Source organism: Electrophorus electricus, chromosome 7 (assembly GCF_013358815.1).
Source record: "Electrophorus electricus isolate fEleEle1 chromosome 7, fEleEle1.pri, whole genome shotgun sequence".
Lineage (NCBI taxonomy): Eukaryota > Metazoa > Chordata > Actinopteri > Gymnotiformes > Gymnotidae > Electrophorus > Electrophorus electricus.
In genome coordinates, this window is record NC_049541.1 from 24,117,244 (window position 1) to 24,142,264 (window position 25,021).

General features: G+C 42.3%; 3 protein-coding genes across 8 annotated transcripts in view; 1 reads left to right on the forward strand and 2 right to left on the reverse strand.

Annotated features, from left to right (window-relative positions):
* On the reverse strand, positions 1–17,322 carry LOC113578081 (proline-rich protein 36-like). Of its 5 annotated transcripts, XM_035527933.1 has the most exons (5): positions 17,234–17,322; positions 16,209–16,286; positions 7,967–8,020; positions 5,804–7,102; positions 1–757 (listed from the first exon to the last, which is right to left on the reverse strand). In XM_035527933.1, the coding sequence occupies exons 4-5, from the start codon at positions 6,355–6,357 to the stop codon at positions 679–681; spliced, it is 633 nt and encodes a 210-aa protein (XP_035383826.1). In that variant the 5' UTR covers positions 6,358–7,102; positions 7,967–8,020; positions 16,209–16,286; positions 17,234–17,322; the 3' UTR covers positions 1–678. The 5 variants fall into 5 exon arrangements, with proteins under 5 accessions (XP_035383826.1, XP_026866882.2, XP_035383827.1 ...); XM_027011081.2 differs by lacking the exons at positions 16,209–16,286; positions 17,234–17,322 and having other exon boundaries at positions 5,804–7,086; positions 7,967–9,830; XM_035527934.1 differs by lacking the exons at positions 16,209–16,286; positions 17,234–17,322 and having other exon boundaries at positions 7,967–9,830.
* Positions 10,072–20,350, forward strand: trpa1a (transient receptor potential cation channel, subfamily A, member 1a). Its single transcript, XM_027011029.2, has 26 exons — positions 10,072–10,612; positions 11,020–11,195; positions 11,305–11,412; positions 11,777–11,885; positions 11,972–12,117; positions 12,322–12,458; positions 12,550–12,598; positions 12,898–12,997; positions 13,123–13,223; positions 13,423–13,592; positions 13,998–14,162; positions 14,512–14,626; positions 14,835–15,001; positions 15,520–15,610; positions 15,700–15,763; positions 15,869–15,966; positions 16,039–16,109; positions 16,184–16,337; positions 17,026–17,115; positions 17,222–17,391; positions 17,567–17,696; positions 17,821–18,003; positions 18,107–18,175; positions 18,292–18,396; positions 18,641–18,747; positions 19,251–20,350. Exons 1-26 carry the CDS (start codon positions 10,483–10,485, stop codon positions 19,441–19,443), a joined length of 3,198 nt encoding a protein of 1,065 aa, XP_026866830.2. The 5' UTR covers positions 10,072–10,482; the 3' UTR covers positions 19,444–20,350.
* dnajb6a (DnaJ heat shock protein family (Hsp40) member B6a) overlaps positions 19,827–25,021 on the reverse strand; it is a 13,449-nt gene continuing 8,254 nt past the window's right edge. Inside the window, exons 3-10 of one of the 2 annotated variants that reach the window (XM_035527931.1) lie at positions 24,977–25,021; positions 24,023–24,082; positions 23,673–23,780; positions 23,331–23,480; positions 22,737–22,938; positions 22,543–22,613; positions 20,776–20,901; positions 19,827–20,544 (exon numbers count right to left, since the gene is read on the reverse strand). The exon at positions 24,977–25,021 is cut by the window's right edge and continues 65 nt beyond it. In XM_035527931.1, coding sequence (XP_035383824.1) covers positions 20,477–20,544; positions 20,776–20,901; positions 22,543–22,613; positions 22,737–22,938; positions 23,331–23,480; positions 23,673–23,780; positions 24,023–24,082; positions 24,977–25,021 — 830 coding nt within the window. In that variant the 3' untranslated portion in view covers positions 19,827–20,476. Of the gene's footprint in view, positions 20,545–20,775; positions 20,902–21,797; positions 22,614–22,736; positions 22,939–23,330; positions 23,481–23,672; positions 23,781–24,022; positions 24,083–24,976 lie in introns of those variants that run through there. The other variant, XM_035527932.1, reaches the window with a different exon arrangement.

Genomic DNA, 25,021 nt, shown 5'->3' on the forward strand with positions numbered 1-25,021 from the left:
TAGCCTCTGAGTAGCTAAACATTGGCATTCGTCATGACTGTCAAATTTGAATGCATAAACACAATGTAATCCATGCAAATTACATATTAGCAATGAGGCACTAAATTATCCCACTGGTCACAATTGTGACCATTAACATTTTTACATCTCCTGTGAACATGTGACATTAGTAATATCAAAAGTAGACTCTGACATTTATTTGTACCACATGGTAGTTGTATCTGTATTCTAAAAGATTTCTTATTTCCTTTCTTTGTGCCATGATGTAAAAATTACTTCTCAGATACATGCTTGAAAAACAGCTTTGAGCATGTGAACAATTACATCTGCATACAAATGCTCATATGAAAGCAAGGCAAATTTGTAAGTTATTTATATTTTGCCTTTCAGTAAAATAAAAAGCACAAGTAGCTCTTGTTGATTTAGCAGTGGGATTAACCAATAAGTTATTTTGGAGGAGGAATCAAGGGCGGGGGCATCTTCCGGCCCACAACGGACACCAATATAAGCAAACAATAAGGAGTGAGAAAAATAAAGAAATGATGTCTAGAACAGTATTGTAGAAGTCCTAGTCTGGTCTCAATGGTGTACATGTCCAAAACCCATGGGAATGTCCATCAAAGGCAACAGAAAAGTAGTTGGCTGGGGTGGACATGCGGTGGGCTACAGCTGGGGACATCAGGGGGTGGTGAGAGGTGCTATGGCAGCTGAGACAGGTTGAGGCTCAGTAACAGCATGACATCCAGGGTAGGTGTACCTCAACAGAAAGAGAATAGATTAGGCATTTCCAGGTACGAGGGTGTCTAAACTAGGAAACTAATGTGCAAAGAGACTGGCAGATCCATCTATGGAAGCACAGCTAAAAGGATAGAGCCAAAAGGAAACAGGCATGAAGGCACCCTGGAACATCAGCACTGCCACTCAGTCAACAATCTTGAGTGACAATATCCCAGTTTACCATATCCCTCAATGCCCATGGACCCCAAGATGGGAAATGGTTAATAAAATGCCTGACTGCAGATAGGTTCAGAGCCTAGCATTAAATATTGAGACTGAGCTTTATAGGAAAAGGCTCTGCCCCCTGATGTAGATTCTTATTCTTGGTACTAGTAAAGAGCCTGCACCTACATCATAATGTACTAGGAACTCTGAATAGTCTTGCCCCACAGTACCTTAGTGCTTTGTAGGTCATTAGAAGCATGTTAATACAGAATTTTACTGGAAGACAATGTAATGTAGCCAAGAGAGGAGTGATCAAATTTTATAGCTCCAGAAAGAACTCTGTCTGCTGCATTTAGAACAAGCTGGAGCTTGTTTATGCACTTAGTGGTACAGGTAGTTAGTAACGCCTTACAGAAGTCCAATCTTGAAGTGAAATGCATGGACTAGTTTTTCTGCCTCATGAGAGGAGCATGTTCATAAGCTTTTGACACATTTGAGGTGGAGAAAGGCAGTCCTAGAAATATTTTACATGAGCCTCAATCAAGAGGCTGGGATCCATAATCACTTTAAACTGTTAAAGATGCAAGTGGGAGTGTAACATTGAATGGCAAGGAGAGACATGTGGAGAGGAGTGAGATTCAACTGGGGCAAAGCCAGAATCAGTAGTTAAAGCAATCCAGAGTCAAAGAGCATGGGGATACATGAGTAAACAAACCACACGAAGGCAAACAAGAAAGCAGGCTAACTAAGGCTAGGAAACAGTACAAACATAGAAAAACATGCAAACATTCAAATGAGCTAAACACATACACAATTCAAAGACCAGGAACAAGACATTTAATGAGGGACATGGGGCAGGGAGAAATTCAAATGAGGGGCAGAGAAAATGAAACTAAGGAGCAGAACGAGGAAGTGCAGGAAAATGCCAGGAGGGTGGCCATTCCTGACAGAACCCCTAGCAATGTGTGCAACACGAAAAACATGACTAGAACAAGACTGAAAGAAACAGGATGGACAAGACAAGGAGCTGGACAGGAACTGACAGGCCAGAATCAGAGATAAAGACACAGGACATGAGGAGCAGGCACTTGAACAGAGGCCCTACAGGAGCAGACAGGGGAAAAGGACCAGAACCAAAGAGGTGTAGGAACGGTAGCATGAGTTCAGGTTAAACAAATGACAGACGACAGACAGGACTGGAAGCAGGTGGGGAAACAAGGAGCAACCAAGGAAGGGACAGGACTATAGCCAGGCTTAGTGGCATGGCCTGGGGCACAAACAGGATTCCATGCTAAACCCTGGGCCAGCACAGGAGTCAAGAAAGAACTAGGGGCAGAAGTAGAAAAAGGAAAGCAGTAATGCGGCTGGAATGGTAAGTGGGTGGAGTCAGGAGAGGAGAGATGCTGGCAGTGGGCACAGATGAGGAAACCAGGACAGAAGCAAAAGACAGGGGAATATCTAGGATGACCGACACAGGAAGAAAGTACACTATTGGCACAGATACAGGCATGGGCAAGGAAACACCAATGCCACATGGGAGGGTAACAGGTTTAACCAGGTAGAAACAAACAGGCATGGATGTACAGACAGGAACAGATGAAACCAGGAACAAGAGCAGGCAACAAAGGCAGAGGCAGACAAGGGATCAGTATTGGGGGCTGGTGCAGCAGCCTCAGGGAGCTGAGGAGTTTCAAAAGTGACTCCTGGGAGACACTGCAAGTGGTGTGCAAGGAAACAGAAGCAGGGGAAGCAAGCTGGGGTCTGTGCTAGGCTAAAAGCTAATCCTAGCAGGCCAGCTCTACCATCTGTATTCCTTTCAAATGTCTGCTCCTTGGATAAACTGGACTGCATCAAACTCCAGCAGACTACAAAGCAAGAGTTCAGAGACTATTGTGTTTTAGTCTTTACTGAAACGTGGCTCAGCGACAGTATTCCAGACACCGCCATTCATCTGGATAGATTAGTCTCAATCTGTGCCGATAGAGAACACACTCTCCGGCAAAACACGTGGTAGAGGAGTATGCATTTATATCTGAGTCCTGGTGTAAAAACTTTGTGCTTGTTAAGTTTGGCTCACTGCTGGTGGAGTTTGCCATCATCAGATGCAGACCTTTTTATTTACCACAGGAATTCACCTCTGTTTATAATCACACTGTACATTCCACCCAGTGCACGCACACAAGGCTCTCCAGGAACTGTATGGAGCGATTAGTGAACTGCAGAACATTCATCCAGAAGGACTGTCACCGGAGACTTCAACCACACAAATCTCAAGTCAGCACTGCCTAAATTCCATCAACATGTGAACTTTGCAATGAGAGGAACGAACGCGCTGGCTCTCGTTTACACAAACATTTCCGGTGCGTACTAGGTGGAGCCCCGCCCCACCTCAGATACTCTGATCACATGTCTAATGTTGAGTCCTGCATAGACCGGTCGTCAGACGCTCGAAACTGCTTCTGAAGCAGGTGAGAACCTGGCCAGCAGGAGCCATCTCTGCTCTTCAGGACTGTTTTGAGCAGACAACTTGGATCATGTTCAAGGAGGCTGCTACCGACGGTGGCACTGTTAATCTGGAAGAGTATACAGCATCAGTGACTGGCTACATCAGCAAGTGCATTGATGTTACTGTCTCCAAGACCATCACCACACGCCCAAACCAGAAGCAATGGATGACTGCTGAGGTGCGCATGCTACTGAAGACCTGTGACTCAGAACAGGTGACAGGCTCTCAGGAAAACAAGAGCCAAACTCATGTGCGATCAGGGAAGCAAAGCATGCACACGCACAGAGGATCCATGGACACTTCAAAGACACTGGTGACACACGGCACATGTGGGCCTGAATGCCCTCCATTACTAACTACAGGAAAACACCTTCCTGTGACAGTGATGCCATCCTCCCAGATGAACTGAATGACTATGCACAGTTTGAAGCACAACAACATTGCAGCAGAAAAGTCCATCCCTCCGCAAAATGACCAGGTGCTGTGCCTGACGCTGGCTGATGAGGCATACTCTGCGTGGACTTAACCCACAGAAAGCTGCTGGACCAGACATCCCAGGTCATGTGCTCAGAATGTGCTGACCAGCTTGCAGATGTCCTGACAGACATCTTCAATATCTGAGCTGCACTGTGGTCCCAACATGCTTCAAGACCACCACCATCCCCAAGCCCAAGAAGCCCACGGTGTCGTTTCTCAACAACTACCGTCCCATCACACTCACATCCATCATGAAGTGCTTCGAGAGTCTCATCATGACACATCAAGGCCCAGCTTGCCCCTTCTCTGGACCCCCTGCAGTTCATGTACCGCCCCAACCGCTCTACAGATAATGCCATCTTTACCACACTTCATCTGGCACTCACATCTGGATAAAAAGGGCACCTACGCAAGAATGCTGTTCATAGACTTCAGTTCAGCATTCAACACCATTGCTCCTCAGCATCTGATTGGAAAGTTGAGCTTACTGGGCTTGAAAACCTCCCTCTGCAACTGGATCCTGGATTTCTTGACTGGTAGACCTCAGTTTGTCCGGATTGGGAGCAGCACTTCCAACACCACTACACTGAGTACTGGTGCTCCCCAGGGAAGCATACTCAGCCCTCTGCTGTTCACACTGCTGACTCATGACTGCAGCAATGCACAGTTTGAGTCACCAAGTTTGCTGATGACACGACTGTGGTGGGTCTCCAACAAAGACAATGAGTCAGCATACAGAGGAGGTGCAAGAACTGGTGAGCTGGTGCAAGGTCAACAACCTGTATCTGAATGTAGACAAGACAAAAGAAATGGTTGTTGACTTCAGGAAAGCAAGCCGAGATCACTCCCTGCTTGCCATCAACGGCACCTCAGTGGAGATCGTCAAGAACATCAAGTTCCTTGGTGTTCACATAGCACCTGGACCCTGAACACCAGTTCCATCCCCAAGAGAGCCCAGCAACGTCTTTACTTCCTTCTAAAGCTGAGGGAAGCCCATCTCCCATCCTCACTACCTTCTACAGAGGTAGTGTAGAGAGCATCTTGAGCAGCTGCATTATTACCTGGTTTGGGAACTGCACCGCTTTTGACCACAAGACCCTCCAAAGAATAGTGAGAACAGCTGAGATGATCATTGGGGTCTCTTCCCTCCATCACAAACATCTACATAACACGTTGCATCCGGAAAGCCACCAACATTGTGAAAGACCCCACAAACTGTTCACCCTTTTGCCATCTGGAAGAAGGTACCGCAGCATCCAGTCCTGTACCTCCAGACTGTGCAACAGCCTCTTCCCAGAAGCCATTAAACTCCTGAACTCTGGCTAACTCCAATTCAGATTCCAAAATGGGCACTTTTATACATGCTTATAGACACTCACTGTTTTGCATTGGACTAGTGCTGGTCAAACCTCAAACTATGCACTCCTGTTGCAGTCTTGCACGTTATCCGACTTGCTGCTAGAGTACTGTACTAAACCAGCACTGTACTCTGAACTGTTCTAGCTGCTATGTTCAGGGTAGCATGTCACTGATTGCTATGCACAACTCGCTTTACATATGCCCAGTACTGTGTACTGTACTAAATTGCACTGTCTACTCATTGTGTATTTTGTATTTGTCCTGTCCTGCATTTATTGTTTACTTAATGACATTTCACACTATATTGGACTGTTTGCACTTGTGCAGTACATCTGTTTTTATGTTGCACCATGGTCCTGGAGGAACATTGTCATGTTTTTGTTGTGTAGCTGTAATGACAATAAAACCTCTTGAACTTGGAGTTGATATGGGTCTGGGAGGTTGACGGAGGGGTCTCAAGGGTCATTGACTTGCCACGTGGTGTGACTGAGGGAGTCCCAAATATGATCAGAGGCTCACCTGTAGCAGCTACAGGGGGCACAGGCCTGGCACATGGCCTCCTCCACTCTAGGAACAGCCAGGTCCAGTGATGCGACATTCAGCGGCGGCATGCATAAAAGCATGGCTGCAGTGAGTGCGGAAGGTCCGGCAGCGGCTGTCAGCAGCATTGCAGGGAGGCGCAGCCAAGGTGGTCGGCAGCAGCAGGTCCAGAGGTGTGGCTGCACTGTCAACAACAGGTTCACAGACGGGGTTGCACTGCTCAGCGGTGCTGCAGGATCTGGAGGCATGGCTACAGTGGTCAGTGGCGCTGCAGGGAGATCCAGAAGGGCACCTAGAGGCACAAACCTGACACAGGGAACAAGAACAGATTGAGAGGCCTCCTGGGTGGTAAGGATAGGCCAGGAGGCCACCACTAGGCCAAAAACAGGTTCAGGACAAGTGGCATCACTTGCAGCAGGAACCGGGACTTGGTCTGGATGTGTGGCATCTCTTGCACAGGGGGAAGGGGGGGGCAGATCCAGCCAGGTAGTGGCATCCCTCACGCAGGGGGGGGACCAGGTAGCAACCACCATGCTGGAGGTAGCAACTGATCAGGCTGCATCCTCCATGCCAGAGACAGGGACTAGGTTAGGCTGGGCAGCATCTTCAACACCAGAAAAAGAGCCCAACTGGGGTTCCAGCAGTGCAGCAACAGGAGCCCACAGCTAGTCCCAGAGTGCTGAGGGAACAGCTGGTCCAGGAGGTCTGGAGATAGGACCAGAGGCTTAGCCACAGGGACAGGACAGGTAGCATCTCACACAGGAAACAGATCAGGACAGGCGACATCTCACACTGGGAACAAGCTCAGGCTGGGTGGCTTGCAAGATAGCCACAGACATTGGTGGGGTGACCATGGAGAAACAGATACAGAACCCCCTCAGCAGTTCTCAGAGCGCACACAGGCTATGGGAAGCTCACATTTGCGTTTGAGCACCAACCGAGTGCCTAAAAACGGGTTAACTAGGTATTCACTCCGCCTACTCACGTCCTACGCTGCAGGCCACTCCCCCCTGCAGCGTTGGTCAAGACGGGTAGATTCGTGGCGCTTACCTGGGACATCGTTATCAAAATAACCAGGATCCTGCTTCTTTCTGGAACGACGAGATACCCGTGCTCCCACAGCGCCAGGGGATTTGCTGTCTCTGGCTTGGTGAAGCTGAGACGTAACGAACTCGAACTGTGTAGAAACACCCGGAGTTTCATCCCAGCGAAACCACCTCCCAGAGTCTCGCTCTCGTTGCATCCTTGTAGGCCTGTTCATTCTGTAGTGGCGATTGGCTAGATATGATTTAAACCAGGAAATGCAATTCCCTTAATCCCAAAACATTTTCAAGTCTATCTAGTAAAATGTTGTGATCTATAGTATCAAATCACTCGGTTCAGGCAATATAAACAAAGAAACATAACCCTGGTCAGAAGCCAACAACAGGTCATTAACTACTTTAATCAGTGCTGTCTCTGTACTGTGATGAGGCCTGAACCCTGACTGAAAGATTTCATGTATCTGGTTCTGATTCAGATATTATCTTAACTGCTAAGCTACAGCTTTTTCTAGGATCTTAGAAATAAATGGAAAGTTGGAGATCGGCCTGTAGTTTGAAAGCTGACATGGGCCGAGGTTAGATTTGTTTTGATAAGTGGTCAGATTACTGCTAATTTGAGTGATTTAGGTATGTAGCCAATGTTCACGGAGGAGTTATTTATGTTTAACAGGGTTCAATTACTTCAGGTAGGATTTTCTTAAGAAAGTGTGTGTGCAGTGATTTTGAGTGATCAGAGATATAAGTTCAGGCTCTTGGGTAGGTATAAAGGATTCTAGAGTCATTTTTGGCTTGGTTGTTCTGATCTCTAAGTAGCTGACCGATGCCACTTTAATACTCTGGATGTTATTTTTGAATGATAATAAACACAGTGTCAATAAGATCATAAAAACTCAAACAGGCTCAACAATGTTATAGTGCTCAAGTCATCTGTACTATTAGGTGCATTCCTCATAGCTACTGATCAAACTGCTAAGGTCTTGGCAGACTGAAACCCTGTGCTCCATGATTTATCAAACCATGAGTTATCAAACCACAGCTAAGGGCCATTTTTGCACAAATAATTTTATTTTAGGCTGTGAAAAAAAGCAAACCCACAAACCTGTTAAATGACTTTACATCCGTTTGGCCTTTATGGAGAACTCATAACAACCATCTGTCGTAAGAGGGGAAAGAACTGCTCTGTGTTCAGGCATAGTGAGTCAGCACTGGGACGATGACAAACAGATAACATCTGCACTGATGTGAAACACTTAATGATTATCTGTATCTGTATGCAGGCAGAATGAAATTTTGGACTAAATAGCCCCTTTTATGTCAGTTAGCAATGTCTCTGGGGCAACAGTCAAAAATGTCAAATGTCTCCTAATCTTTTATCAGTATATTAAAAACAAACACTTAAAAAGTTATTTTATAATGAAAAAAATGAATGAAAGAAGTGAAAATAATTGACATGTCTATCTAGGGAACTCAATTAACTGAAGTAATATTGTCACAGAATGCTCCCCCCGAGTCACGTGGTATGGCCTGCCGTGTGCAGGGGACTTTACATTTGTTGCCACGCCCTCCATGATGGTACGCAACTGCACGGGGTTAACGTTGAGTGTATGTGTGTTTATTTAAAGCCCTGTCAGTGTGGGCCTCATGGTTGGTCATAGTTAGCGTCGGTGTCGAATGATAGTGTCAATGAGTGTGTAGCCACTGTTAATGTAACCCAGCGTTTATGTTGTTGTTGTTGTTGTTGTTGTTACTGTTTATTAGTGTTATCATGTGAGTGCCATAAGCAACAAATTGCATTTCTTGTACTTTTTTTTTAAATAAATTGCCAATACTCAGGCTGTTTGTTTCTGCAAGACATTTTATTTACTTGTAGATTATGTGCAATTTTTAGATCTTATTTATAGATACCATAGTAATAAATGTTAATGATACTTTTATGGTAATAGCTGTAATTGCTAACAACTTTGATCTTATCAGACAGTGGTCTGCTGGAAGCTCATGGTAGCACAGATAAATGCTTTTAGTGATGTAATAATTATATGGTTCGATTATTAAAGGATCATATTTCCAGAAGGTTCAACAAATAAATGACTTTTGTGGTGCATAGAGGAGGCTTTTAATGAAACCATTTCAGAGTGGAGTGGATTCTTGTATCTGAGGTTTCTGGAAGTCCTGTCCTCTGAGAATGTAAATTATAGTGGTCAGGAACAGGAAGGCTAGGAATACTGAGTAATAGCATTCATAAGTATGAGGCATTGTGGACCTGGGAAAGACCAGGGCATCAAGAATTCTACCTGCAAACCCACCTCAGGACCAACCCAGAAGCAAGGCGCAGTAACCGAGAGCAACAGAGAACCACATGCTGCAAACTGTTTCCTCTCAGTTGCTACAGGAAGCTATGGGACCACTCTAATGAACTGCAGAACTGATCAACTTTAGTTCAGATGAGAATGAAATCCCTTGACGGATATCGTTCCTGAAATCCAGAAGTAATGCTTCCTTTATTAACTTAGCTAAAAGAAAAATTTGGATAAAACAAATAAAATACAGTTAAACCAAATCATGTGATTTTACAATCATATTATATTCAGCATAAACCCTCATAAAATGTCAGATGCTGTAACTTGATGATTCTTGACTTTCAATTGCTTGTTTCGGCTTGACTGTAAGTCCCATTAGACCATAAGAGGAGACTAGTTGATGTATCAGTGCACTGAGAGCCAACCGACACAGTCTTCTGGCCAACACCCATAGTAATCTGATATTCATCCTGCATGCCCCTCACACTATATAAACCCTTATTCACTGGTATTAAGTCTCTCGCAAGCTAACACTACAGAACAGGGCATCCATCCAGGTAAGTATGGATACATTTTACAAAGAATTTTCCAAAGCTTCTGCAACAACCTTCCACTCATCAATGCTACTTTTAAAGTTTTGTTGCTGAATGATGATGGTTTGTCAGGAGATTGCAGTAAAAATTAAAAATATTGAATTTTTTTTTGTTCTTGAAAATTGTAGTTATGCATTCAAAGCTACTAAAGCCATGATTATGATTAGAAAAAAGGAAACAGCTGCTCCTTTATATATATATATATATATATATATATATAATATATATATATATATGCATGTGTGTGTATCTATCTATCTATCTATCTATCTATCTATCAACACCTGAAGAAATTATTCATAGTTCTTTTTTTTCCTTGTTTGTGTACTTGGATTTTTTGCCTCGTTTTTGTATTTGCAATGTGGGCAAAGCAGAAGAGATTCAATGTCTCTCTCCAGGTCAAAACCTTGCCGCGAATATCAGCGCATGGCAGGCATGGACGAAGGTGGCCAGATGTCCAGGAGTGTGTTCGAGGTTCATGCCATCCTCTCCTTTTCATATTTCAGTCCATTTTCCATATGACTTGTTTGGTTCACTTTGCACTGAGACTGTACCAGACTTCTGCAACCGGTTGTTTCCTTGCCTTGACTCATGTCTTGTTGCTCTTGTCAAGTTGGAGTTGGTGCGTTGTGTAAGTGAGCTGGAAGACCCAGCTGTATGGGGCATTCTGCCAGAGCCTGACTGATGACTGCGCTTTGTTGCAGTGGGCTCTGGAGGGCAATTTCATGGCACTGAAGAACCACCCCAAACAGCTGGCAGCACGGGACGAGAGCGGCGCCACCCCGCTGCACTACGCCGCCTCCAGGGGGCACCCCTGTGCTATTAAACTCATTGTGCAGGTCGTTGGGCTGCATGGTGAAAGTTGGCAAGATCTACTATCAGCCTTCAGTTTAGCCCTGAACTATTGTCAGAGGAGAAAAGTGCATTTGCTCTATAACTAGACTGCATTTATGAAGTATACATTGCGGAATATTGTCATGCATTGGCTGTCGTGCAATGTTGTCACACAATTCTCTAAATTATGCAAATGAATGTGATGTATTTAGGCAAGTCTGAATTAAATGGCCCCATATGCAGAAGTGCCTGGAAGTCTCTAGAAAAGAATCTTAGCAGCATCCTATCATTAGCACATCTGCTGCACTAACTAGAGGCTTCCTATTCATCTTAAACATTAACATTACCAGTAACATTAAGAAAATTGAGAAGCAGAACCCCTTTTCTATCCATCCTCCGTATGGGTGTGCATCTGTGTGTGTGTGCAGAACTAAATGCCACAGATGAGGAAGGGAACACACCCCTCCACTGGGCTGTACAGAAGGGTCAGAGGGGAAGCTGTGCGGCTCTGCTCGACTTGGGCGCAGACCCCAACATTCTCAACAAATCCCTCTTGTCCCCACTGCACCTAGCCGTCAGCCTGAGACACAACGACCTGGTCAAGGTGACCCCTCTCAGTTAACAACTACAAAAATAGAATCCGAAGCGTGTTGTACTGTATTCCACTGCCACATTCATCCTCGGTGTTTCAACTTTAATTTTATTTTGCACAGCATCTCCTATCCTACGATCAGATTGACGTTAACCTGGAGGGCGATCTGGGGAACACTCCTCTAATCCTGGCCGCCTCCGTGGACAACCATGAGGCCCTCTGCATTCTGGTAAACAAGCCTCAGGCTTCAGCTGTCTTCATGGATAAATAAATGGCCGTGTTTGCTGAACACACTCCACTGAGGTCTTCAGTGAGCCTTTTTTTTTTTTTTTGGTAAGCGATTGCAAGGACCTTCTTAGCCTGTAGCGGTTGAGAGCAATGTTCTCCACTTCCTCTCCTGGCACGAAGGCTACATAGCACCGCAAAGTTGTAGTTTTCCTTCTCCATCATCCCGATTCATAATATAATGTGCTGCACAATGAGCTAATGAGCTGAAATCAGGGTGCAGTGCTTTGGCTCTCCTAGATAGGGAGTGAAGTATGCTCAGGTGCAGATTAATCAGCAGGGTATTGAGTGTGTTGTCTGATCTCCAGCACAGGAACGGCGCAAAACTGTGCCGGCAAAACAAGCTGGGCCACTTCCCTGTTCACGCTGCAGCTTTTGCAGGAGCCAAGAAGTCCATAGAAGTGGTTCTTCAAAAAGGTCAGACTCCACACTACGTTCAGGTCATTTCGAGAAGCATAGATCATCCCAGACCTTCCTCACTGTCTACTTCACTTTGCACACAGGAGAGGAGGTGGGTTTATCCATTGAAGAGCATATTAACTACGTGGACAAAACAATCAGCAGTCCTCTTCATCTGGCTGTACGTGGAGGAAACCTTGAGGTCATCAGACTTTGCATCGCTCATGGAGCCAAAATTGACCTGCAGCAGGTATTCAAGTCGAGATTGAAAAACAATAGCAGTTTAATCAATAGCCACAGTCCACTGCACAATGGAGCATATGGTACAACTGTATATAGCACACAGCATGCTTAATCGACCAGCTTACTGAGGTTGTGATCCATGAACATCAGTAATGGTGGATTTGAATTAATAGTGTGGGAATGTCAGAATGTTGTTTTCTCTGTTCCACAGTGTGATAAGTCCACTGCCCTCCATTTGGCCTGCACTCAAGGTGCTATTGAGGCAGTTAAGGTCATGCTTCTGGCCTACGACAGTATATGTGACATCATCAACATCACCGATGGAGCCTGCCAAACACCACTTCATAAGTATACAGGACCATTAACACTGTTTAAGTACTTCTTTTCTGTCAGATGAAGGATTTAAGCAATTAGCCTTTTGACCTTACCTATTTTTCAGGGCATCCATTTTTGACCACTACGAACTGGCTGAGTACCTAATTTCACAGGTATGACCTTAACACTAATGGGCATTATTATTTACAGACCTGTTCTTTTTTAAATATAGGAAGTTCCTAAACCCACCCACGTAAGTCAGGATGTAAATATGGAAATAGATACAAGCTATTTCGTCTGTACTCAGTTGTTTTTGGGGTTTTTTTCCTTGGCTAAACTTCTCATCTAGTAGGCCTACCCAACATGCTTCGGCTTGCTAGACTAAAAAAGAACGTACTCATAAAGTGAATGCAGAGATGGCATTTCCCAGAGCTACATGGCACACCCGATAGCATATCAATCGTTGTTTCAGGGTGCCGATATCGACTTTATCGACTGTAAAGGTCACTCGCCACTGCTGCTGGCTACCAGCTGTGGCGCATGGCGGACTGTCAATCTGCTTCTGTCGCATGGTAATCCTCCATTAGCTCCTTTTAAATATGAGCTTCTACTCAAAATCCATCGAGAGTTGCAACCAACCGAGAGTTGCGGTCATGCTCATTTGCGAGTGTGTGTTTTGTGTGCGTTTCGGTTTCAGACGCAAACCTGAAACTCAAAGACCGAGCTGGCTGCAACTTCTTGCATCTCGTCATCTTGCAGCCCAGAGGACTGAAGAACCTGCCTGCAGAGGTGCTGCAGGTGATTCCTGCTTGCTGCTCTCTGCCTGTACTCACTGCTTGGATTCAATGTATTCAGAAATTGTCAGGAGCGCTTTAAAAATCCAATCTCCCGGGCCAACAATAAATTTACTTTTTATTCAACATTTTACTGCCACCTAGTGTTCAGCTATGTCACAACAAAGAGACGTCATTGTTCTGCGGTGCCTGATTTCTCACAGAATGAGATTGTGAAAGAGCTGTTAAATGATGAAGATTCAGAGGGCTGCACTCCTCTTCACTACGCCTGTAGACTGGGAATACCCGACTCCGTGAAGAACATGCTCGGGCTTGAGGTGTCACTGGCCCAGAAGTCCAAGCAGAAGAAGTCTGCCCTGCACTTTGCAGCTGAGTAAGTGGATAAGCCAATCAAAGGCAGAATCAGCAATATATAAGCAGTTCACCTTGAAAACTTATACTGCCCTGTTATGCAGTCTTTGTTCCTCAAGGGCAATTTCTTCCCTGCCTGTACCTGAGAATTAGATGTGATACAGTGGCCAGTCAGCTGAACTAACTGTTCAGCAATCATCATAATCTGGAGCAAATCTGGATTCAAGACATAAGATTGAGTATCAGGGCTCTACGGGGCTTTACCATCTTAGCAAGCCCTTAGGCAAATTTGTATTTTAAAAGAGTAGGAGCACAGCTGTAAACCTTTAACTCTCTACAGCTTTAACTCTCTACAGAAACTGAAATGCAGGAGCAGGATCTTAGTGCTAGATTGATGGCCACTGACGGCCCTCTGTCGGGTTTCCAGGTACGGGAGGATCAACACGTGCCAGCGGCTGCTGGAGACGATGTCAGACACGAGGCTCCTGAATGAGGGGGATGAGAGGGGTATGACCCCACTGCACATGGCTTCTCGCGGTGGCCACGTCAAGGTGGTCGAGTTGCTCCTGAGGAAAGGGGCTCTGTTCCACAGGTACTGCCCACGTGTCTGCCACGCTCCCTTTTACTACACACACATATACTTCCATCTATGTGTGTGTCCCTTTCACTACACAGACACACACACACACACTTCCATACAGCTAGCCCTGCTAAAAATAAAAAAAATCAAAAGCCCTGCTTTGTTTAGTTTAATGCATCATATTTAATACATGTAGAATGAGCATTTTAATTTCCTAAATGGCTGCACGGTGTGTCATTTGTTAATGCAGGATATGCTTTTGCAATTGTGATATCAGCTGGATGCATGTAAGCTCTAGAAAAAGTTATTTTAAAAACATATTATGCAGCGAGGGTTAGCTCCTTCATGCTTTTTTGTTTAGTGATTATAAAGGCTGGACAAGTTTGCATCATGCTGCAGCTGAGGGCTACACACAGACCATGGAGACCTTACTCATGGGAAACATCAAACTCCTAGACAAAACCGACGCAGACGGAGTACGTTTCACTTGATGGTCTGATTTCGGTGATTTTACCATAAACATTTAGCGCAAATGTCATATGGACCCATGGTGTCAAGATAATATGGTTGGTAATCCTCACATATTTGTATGTTGACTACAAAGCACGCATACACGTATTCAGTATCTGCACACCTACATGTGGATGGGACTGACAGTGTTTTTCGGGTTGTTGTTTCTGAAAGAACACGGCGCTGCACCTGGCGGGACGGGCAGGCCATGTGGCAGCCGTGCGTCTGCTCCTTCACAGAGGAGCCCAGATCCTGCTTAACAAGGGTGACGCTTCCTTCCTGCACGAGGCAGTGCACCATGGGAGGAAGGAAGTCGCCAGCTCTGTGATCGACAGCGACAGGTCAGCACTCAGAGGAGCCGAAGGTGCATTGTGGGGCAGAATTGGTGGTGTGGGCATGGTCAGTTTCCTTCAAAGGAGGAGTTACAGCACCATGGAGATGTAATTTCCTCCAAAGTATTGTAGTGTTAGGATCCTTCAAGAAACGAGAGATGGTGATTTGCTCTGGTAACCTCCAATGAATATAATGTGCTGTGGCACTTATACTGTGGTGCAAATCACTTTAGTGATTATATGCTTTAAACATTGAACAGTGCATTGTGGGGTGACTCCAGATCTGGAGCTAAATCATTAAAACAGCTTTAGTTTTCAGCTTCATGCACAATTGGGTTCTAAACGTTTTCTGAAGTATTACAGTACCACATTAATGTAAAAGAAAAGAAGGGAGGGAGGCAACAGAGTTTTAAAAGAAAAATGCAAGAAAGAGCTACTAAAGAAAAGAGAGAACATTTATAAATAAAAATAACAACTTAAAAACAGAAAGAAACTTTAAAAAGAAAAATATATGTTTATTTTTGTAGGTGTAAGGAGGCCATCATTACATTCAAATTGAACTCAGCGAAACGCTGCATTGTCATGGACATGATAGAATTCCTCCCTGAATGCTTCAGGGTGAGTGATGAGTCTGGTGTTTTCGCCATAATAACCAGTTATAACCTGCCAAGTTCTGTCAGAAATAAAGAATGATTTCCCCTTTATAGCATCTCCTAGATACCTGTATCAAGGAGTCTGAGGAAGATGTGAACTCCTGCCACTACTATGTGGGTTTCTTTTCACAACAAACGCTCATGTGCCATATTTTCCCGACTCTTGCCAAATCATATAATCTCAGTTATGTTTCAAATTGCCCTTGGTTTAATTCACAGAGAGAATATAATTTCCAGTGGCTTCAACAGCCAGAACAATATGCTAAGAAGACTGAGAACTCTGAGAAAAATGACAACTACAAGCCACTGGCCACACTCAATGTTAGTATTTAATAATCTCTCTAACTACAGTATGTTCCTCAGATGGCTTAATGATTTATCTCCTTTTCATAGGCTATGGTGGAGTTTAATCGTGTTGAGTTGTTGACCCATCCAGTGTGCAAAAAATACTTGGAAATGAAATGGTGAGTGTTTATAAACTATACATTTATCACCAATTCAAATAAAATGTAAAATATAACCACTCAATGTCATGCAGGAAAGCATATGGTGTGAAAGCCCACCTGCTCAACATGATGGTGTATGCGCTGGGAGTATTTCCCCTCACTTACTTGATCGTGAACTTAAGGCCAAAACTGAGCCTGGAGAGAAATGCAACGACAGTCAGCATGGTTACCACATCGCTCAACAAGGTATCATACATTGTCAAGGTGTGCCATTACAGCAATTTAATTTAACATGCTACATTGTATTTTTTATGCAGTCAATTTATTAGACACATTTCTAGTACCTACACTCCATATTAGGTACAACTGTCTGCAAGTGTATTTTATACTGTTACATTACAGACAGCCGGCCATATGTTGGTCTGCACAATTCGTCTGCCAGCCACTAACCCATTCGTACCCCAGTTTCTGACCACAGGACCACTGCTGACAAGATATTACTATTATTATTTGGGTGTTGGACCCTTTCCAACAAGGCAGTAACATGGACATGGTAGTGGAATGAAAATGTATTGTGTAGAAATTCATAGCCTCAGCACTGTTGCTGTGGCATTTGCATGTCAGTGTCTGCTGGACTGGGAAGATCCTGGGCTGGGATAATAGCAGTAGATGCAAATGTACACCTTCAACAGGTCTCTAATAAAGTGTCTGATGAAGATATATAACTAATTTCAAGCTCTTCAGCATAGAGGTTTATAATAAGTTTGACTCATGTCAGCATCAGCACTAGACGTTCCAGACATATGCAACCAGGACACGTCTTGTGGTTGCATCTTGCTGTGACTTCTGGCTGTGTGAGAAAGAGGGACCAATACCAATAATCTCAATAAAACTTAATGCCAATTCCAGACACATGCTATTTGTGTTTTCACAGCAAAATCTTTCCATCACAACCTGTATGTTTCTGGTCCTCGCAATGAACACGTACGCAGTTAGCAAAGAAATCGTGCAAATGTGTCATCAGGTAAGGGTATGACAAATGTTCTCCCCTCAGCAAAAAGCATCAAATCCCTTACAAATTAGGTCCTGTTCAAACAACGCTGTGACGTCTACGCTCTGCCCAACGGCAGGGTCTGAAGTACCTGCAGGACGTGTCAAATCTGATGGACTGGGCGGCTGCTGTCGCTTCTCTGCTGTTCGTCATTCCTCTCTTACTGGACATAAAGAGCACATGGCACTGGCAGGCTGGAACCTTGGCAGCCCTGTGCACCTGGATCAACCTCCTCCTCTACCTGCAACGGTGAAAACTCAATCCACCCTCATTCACTCGCTGCATATTAACACTTTGTTTAAATACAAAACTAAATGTTCCATTTTAAACAGAAACTAGTCAATAAACCTTTTTTTTTTAAGTTACAATTTGTGTTAATGGGTGGATTGTTGGTGTACAGAGATTGTTTCCCTCTTTGGTGCAGGTTTCAAAGGTTTGGAATATACGTGGTCATGTTTCGTGAGATTTGCAGAACACTGCTCAGCATCATTGTGATATTCGTCTATCTGATCCTGGCGTTTGCTTTGGCTTTCCATGCTTTGCTGATTGAACAGGTTTGTTTGTGCATGCCATAGCAAACTGTTGCCTACTGAATACAAAATGAGAAACTTTTGTAACTGAAATAAATGCAGAATCATGTACTAGCATTGCATAGTTTGAGAGAATTTTCGTTTCCAGAGACATTTTGGTAGGGTGTTCATCTCCCTGATGCAAACCTTTGTTATGATGGTGGGAGAGATCAACTACCAGGACAACTTCCTGAAACCCTACATGGATGAGCACCTTCCTTTTCCTGTGTTGACATATGGAGTCTTCATTTGGTTTGTCCTGCTGGTTCCAATTCTGCTCATGAACCTGATGGTAATCCTTAGAATATGGATCTGTACTTGGTCTGTAATGTTTTAAAGCATCTTTTCATTAACCAAGAAATGACCATTTGGGAACATTTTATGGTTTATTGCAGATTGGTTTGGCTGTTGGTGATATTGCAGAGGTGCAGACTAATGCCTGCTTAAAGCAAATTGGAATGCAGGTTAAGTATTGCAATGTGCCTAGGTTTACTAAATAGGTGTACGTGTTTCATACATGTGGTGTGACCAATCTGCAGGGTTTTGGAGAAGATATATGCAGTAAACTTTAATTATGCAGATTGAACTTCATACAAATCTGGAGGAGCGGTTGCCGCACTGGTTTATGGAAAGAGTGGACAGGGTCTCTGTGAAAGAGTTTCCTAATAAATGTTTCAAGGGCAAGGTAATCCAAAATATTACAGGCATTCTCATTTCTACTAGAATTTTAAAAATGCACTTTCCCTTTAAATATGCCCTGTAATTTATCATGACAAATTACATTTATAGCATTGGGATGCTCTTATCCAGGACAATTTACATATTTATTACTATTACAGTTTGTGGTCCCTTAATAAATGGAATTTGGTTAAGGACAAGGGACTTTCAAATGCATTAAGAACAAGTACTTCCTGTGTGTTTTAAAACAGAGATGGTTCTTCTGTGGGGGTGAAATAAGCAAAGCAAGAGCACGTCTGAGTCAAACGACCCACCAGTTAACACCAATGGAGCGTGAGCTAACCAAACAGAAATGCAGGTCAATTCCAGGCCCAACACTCTCCCACTAATGTTTAATCTTTGCAGCAGCAGTGATGACAAAGAGCTACCACCTAATCTTTCTACAGTGTGCCAACCAACAGACTCAGTCAACAGCAAAAGGAATTTCAAATGAATTTTGCCCCCCACCCCACAATCATCATATTGGCACTTATATAGGAGTGGAGGCGAATTGAAATCTTAAGGTAATATTAAGCCTTTGTGTGCTCTCCAAAGGTGGGGGAGCAGGTACTGTTGAAAGCATTTTAAGGCAGCGTTACAGCAGTAGTATTACTATATATTTTTTAAATGTAATATTTATTTATGCACAATTTATAATTACTATTATTGTTAAAAATATGTACTATTAATAATAATAATAATAATAATAATAATAATACAATATTATTCCATTTTAAATAATTGTATGTAGCTACTATTAGGGTCATTCATTTTTTCAGATCGTGTACAATATTAGAGTCTGTAAGAATCCCCTGTTTTCAGACTGAAGGTGATGTGCGAGGCCATGGAAAAGCAGCACAACATGCTGAAACTCATAGTCCAGAAGATGGAGATCAGCTCAGAGGCTGACGATCACGATGGCCCGCCCGTCTGCCGAGAGATCAAGCAGAAACTCCTCGCCAGGAGCAAGTGGCAACCGCTACTCAACAATGTAGTTACAGCTAGGAGGAAATAGAACTCAGAAGCGCAAAGTTCTGCTGCCTCTTTAATAAGCAAAGCAGCAACAGCATCATTGATTGGTAATTCTACATACTGACATACAGTTGTAATTCAACGGATCCATAATTTCCCAAAGCTGTGCCGTTTTAGTATTTCTTTACTTATTTATATAAGTTAGTAAAATCATTAGTAAATCAGGAAACCCCTGGTCTTTTTAATACCTGCATCTGAATATTCAGTGTCTAGGAATGTTCAGGATCAGTCATTGTAGATGTTAAACAAAATTGGAGTAGAGCAAACTTTTGCACGAGAGGCTTCAGTGTAAAGCAGAAAAAAAAGTATATAAAAGACATAAAATGCTTCAAATTCTGTCCAATAGCGATTTGCACAGACCAATGCTGCAATTTCAATTCATCTTTAATGAATTGTGAGCAGTGTTTAGATAGTTTTACATACTCTTACTTACAATACAGGTAAACTGGAAAAAGCTCATAAAATTAGTATTACATGGAAATCAGTTTTATCTATGATTTCATTTTAATTCCAGTACTAGGATGTCAACATTTTTCAATGCAAGAATGCAGCCGTTTCCTAATTCACATTTTTTCAGTTCAACTGAAAGGATCACAACTCATGAATTTATTCATGAATTGGTCCCAATCATGTCATGCATCCAAACCAAAATCCATGTCATTCATAAAAAACAGTAGTAGCAAATGCTCACTGGTTATGAAATCCATTCTGAATGATTACAACTAAAATAACAAATGCTCAAAACAATTAATGCGCCTGAAGTTCTAAAGCCTTTTTCAGTGATGAAACATTTACTTTTTTTAGTGATTGCTTGTGAAACAGAAATTATTTCTACACTAAATTTCACCACTTATGTTTTAAAAAAAAAAAAAAAAAAAAAAAAAAAAAAAGGCCACCCTTTAGCTACAATGCAAATGATGCCATTAAACAAAAAATAAAATAAAATCTGCCTAGCCACCATTCAGATTAATTCACACCTGTGACTGTGGCAGATTTAGTGAAACTGCTGAAACATATCATGATTCTTTAGGCTTTTTTGGCTCTCCTTTCAGAGTGGGTCTCTTCCTTTTGCCTCCATATTGCTCTGTTGAAAAATGGACCTTTCAGTATTACAACAGGCCTCAAATTGGGGGGGGGGGGGGGGGGGACAAAGGCTTGCAGTAACACATCACCCTAAACTAATACCACTGCTAAAAAGGAACTGACGAGCTGTAGAAGCAGTGGTAGAAACAATTAGCATTTTCTGTGTGAACACTGCATCAATTCAATCACACATATTACAACAAATAAACAAACATAATAAATAGTATCTGACCTTTAACGGTTGTATGACTTTCCTGTTCCCTCTGGGCAGAGCGAGAATGAGAGGGGTTGGAGGAGGGGTCAGGGAGTGCCTTGCCCAGTTTTCGTGCCTCCTCTAGACCTAAGTCAAGGGCCCTTCCTAGGGAGAGGGGCGTGGTATGTCATGAGGGGGCGGGGTAAGCTTGGACGAAAACAAACAAACCAAAAAAAAAAAACAAAACCCTAGAGTTGTGGTTTTTTTTTTTGTTTTTTGTTTTTTTAAATAAACTTCAGGAATAAAACCTACTGGCAGATGATACACCCATGCAAAATAACTAAACAAAGAAATATTAATAATACTGCATGCGGTACCTTTAAGATCCATACATTAGCAAAATGTTGCTGGTTAGTTTTGAGCTACACATGCATTAAAAGTCAACCTATAGCCACAAATTAAATCCACAGACACCTAACATTTTACAGGTTTAAACCAAGCTATTAAAGCAGACAGCAACTGATGCAATTTCAATCCAGTTATTCCTAAAAACCCCTTTAAATGGCCGTCCTGTACAATGAAAATGAATAATTGTAAATTATCTAATTTGCACATTAATTAATTTACCTTAATTTTCTAAGTAGCTTTAATATTGGCCATCTATTGTTTTAGTTGTGACACACACTATAAAATATTATAAACATAAGTATTAAAGACTACAACAAACAACTGGGTGTCACATTTAATATTAAGATTTAAAGATTAAGATTTAAGATTTCACCACATATGGAAATAGAAAATAGATTTCAATGCATAAAGTTATTTCTCAAAAAGGCCAAGACAATAATAACAAAAACATGTCATTTTTATCTAATCACATATAGCAAACATGCTATTTGTAAATGAGTTTTGTATGTGGAAAACATTTAGTATGCAATCTCAATCACAAATGTTTTCTCCTTTAGAAGGTATCTCGTTAGGTGCAAGCAAGCATGCAGGGATGATTGGGTTAAGACCAATTCTAAATCACTCCCAGAAGGCAAAACTACACACACCCCAAAGCTGCCACATCCTCAAAAAGGATGAAACTTACATTTATTGGTTTGTAATTTGCTTACAAAGTACACAAAAGTCATTTATATTCATATATCACTTACATGAACAGCCTCGTTTACCATTAAGTTATCTGATAACATTAAGACTGTTAACAAAACTGACTGGCATACACGTATCAATGAAAACACTAGGGAAGGAAAAAAAAGAAAAAAGAAAACGATAACTTCTTATGAGAACAACTGAGCCATCATTTTACTAGCATTTACAAGATAACGTCAGACGGTCAGAAGATGTTATTGACAAGTTAACAGAAAGCAAGGGTTACTTATTCAAATTCAACACTTGAAATTCAGATGACAAAGCAAGGTCATGCTTTTGTTAAATGCATGAAGCATTTTCTTATGTAACCCAAAAGCACTATTCAAAAGGCAAATGTGCATTCTTGAGGAAATTCCAACACAGCAAAGTGCATTTGGGGAGAAAAACAAAAGCAAAACAAAACACACACACCATGGTCCCAAACAAAGGTAAACATATGCACCCTACACTAAATACTGACAGTCTGGCTCAAATATATTAACCAAAAAAAAAAAAAAATCAGAAACAGCATTAACTTTTATCTAAAAATGCTAAGAAGGAAAAAGGTACATACAGCTAAGCAACAGTCCTAACTTTGCTTTGAGCTCAAAATTTGAGCTCAGCAGGCTCCAAAATCTTACTTGTGTTCCAGTCGGAGGAGCTGTTCCTTACCATTTATGGTTAGAGATTTTAATTGTCCGTCTTCCTCAACCTCTACCCGTTCCTGCCCGTTCTCTACAATTCTGAAGCAAAAAACAAAATACTTGTTATTGAAAAGACACCTTAACTTTTATACGCTCACAAATACCCTGAAATATCAGTACATCTGCAATTAGCAAATTTTGGTCATTATCAGGCAATCATACCTTTTTGTAGTGATTTTCCTGCCATTGACATATTTGGTGGAAGTGGACACAGAGCGGAAGTTTCCCATTCCACTGCTTGCTCCGCCAAATGAGGTGGAAGAGAAGGATGTGAAACCCCCCCCTCCCAAATGCCCCATGTGACCCATGTGCCCCATGTGCCCCATGTGTCCCATCTGACCCAATTGCCCAAAAGATCCAAAACCTGAAAGACACATACAAACAGAGTGCTTAAGACTGTATGGGAGCCCAGCAGTGTGATAACATTGTTATGAACCAAGAGGTCATGGGTTTGATCCCAGATGATAAGTTATTGCCATTTTAGCATTTGGTCGATGCACTAAATTAGCTTAACTGCCACTGACAAAGTCTCATAGACCTTGTCCTTTGCTAAATCTTCATGAAAAGCAAGTCTCAAGAGAAAATCACAGAACAAAAATAAGCACAGTATCAAATAAACACGTGTCTACGTATATCCACAATACCACACATTTAAGTACCACAACATCCATGATTAAAAGCCATAATTACCTCAGCCCTGAAATGGACTGAAACACATGAGAAAGGAGTAACCCAGAAATCTCAGTGACAGCTAACCTGTGTCAAAACTAGAGAATCCTGCTCCAAAAGAGGGGAAGCCCCCAAACCCCCCAAAGAATGAGCCGCCTGTCCTGCTCCTGCTCATGCCGCGCTGCTGCTGCCTCCGCGCACCACCAAAGAAAAAGTCATCACCAAACAGATCTCCCCCTGCAGGCAGGGCAAAGAACAACAGCTCAGATTGCAACATTTCCCAAATGTGCTTTGATGGCCCTTGTATATAAAAAAGATGTATAGCACACAAGGCTGCTATCAAAAATTAAAGCAAAGGAACCATATGGCTTAAAATTACATGGGGGTGAAGAAAAAAAACAAAAAACTGTCAAACATGAAAAGACTAACCAAAGAAATCTGCAAATGGATCTTGACCACCAAAGAACTCCCTGAAGACATCTTCTGGATTTCGGAATGTAAATCCTGCAAACGGGTCGCCATTATGGTAATGTCCCCCTTCAAAATGCAGAGAGTGACAGAGTGAAACACAGTGCACATGGGGCAGGGATGCACTTTGCTACATTGCCCGTTATACCCAGTGAAGGGCAGCGTAAAGCAAATCAGAATCAACGCAGTGTTGTGTCAATTATTGACTTGCATCAAATCAGTACTGTACACGAGAAAAAGAAAAGCCAGGAATACCACCGAATTTGAAATTTGCACAAACATAAAACATTGTTCTGGTGTAAGGTATTTACCTCCTCCACTTCCTGATAAGCCTTCTTTACCGTACCGATCATAAACACTCCGCTTGTTGGCTGCACAAAAGCAAAGACTACTTCAAAATACAATTTCCCTTTAGTTAAATCTGTTTCAATACCAAACAATAATACTTAAAACATCACTCTCTACTACCTCAATATTATTCCATTTCACAAAAGGTAAGAGTTCAGCAGTAGTACTGAACTCAGAACATACTATGTGATTAATTACTTAGTCCCGAAGGCCCATTTCTTGCAACATCACATTTGTTAAGTAGCAAGAACATGTAAATCTAAGAATATAGCAATAGATACAACTGTCCACAGTGATAAAAATACAAAGTCTAACTAGCAAAAAAATACCGTAACAAAATTATCAATCATGTAAGAAAGCTAAGAGTCAGCTTTGCTTACTGATCATTCACTCAGTGATAGCCACATCAGTACTTGCGAGTGATGTATTCCTTTACATCTAAGCACTGATTTAAAAGGCAAGGACTGAAGCCTGGTGGATCAGTTGGTCTACAGTGACAAAGTCATTGTCATATAGACAGGATTAGACAAAGAAACAGGTCAGGCTATTCAAAGTTACTGACATACAAAAACATTGCCTTATATAAACCTGGAGTGTATGTAAAAAAAAAAAAAAAAAAAAAAACTTCAGTTTTGATTCATCAGTGCATTAATAGCTGAAATAGCTTCACAGAACAAAGGGGAATAATATTTTGCATTCAGCATATTAATGTGCAAGATAGCAGGCCTCTAGGAACAAATTTTTTTCTCTCCTCTCAGTAATACACAATATTCCTTCAGGGACTTTCAAGTGGCTCAGACATCATAGCCAACTGTTGACATGTGAAAAACACTGTACAGTGCATGGTGGTTCTGCAAAATTAGACTTGTCTAGTTATGATTCTTTCAGAACTAGGGAAGATGCTTCAAGATGACTACCATCTGAGAGTACTTCATAAGCCTCTGAAATTTCTTTAAATTTCT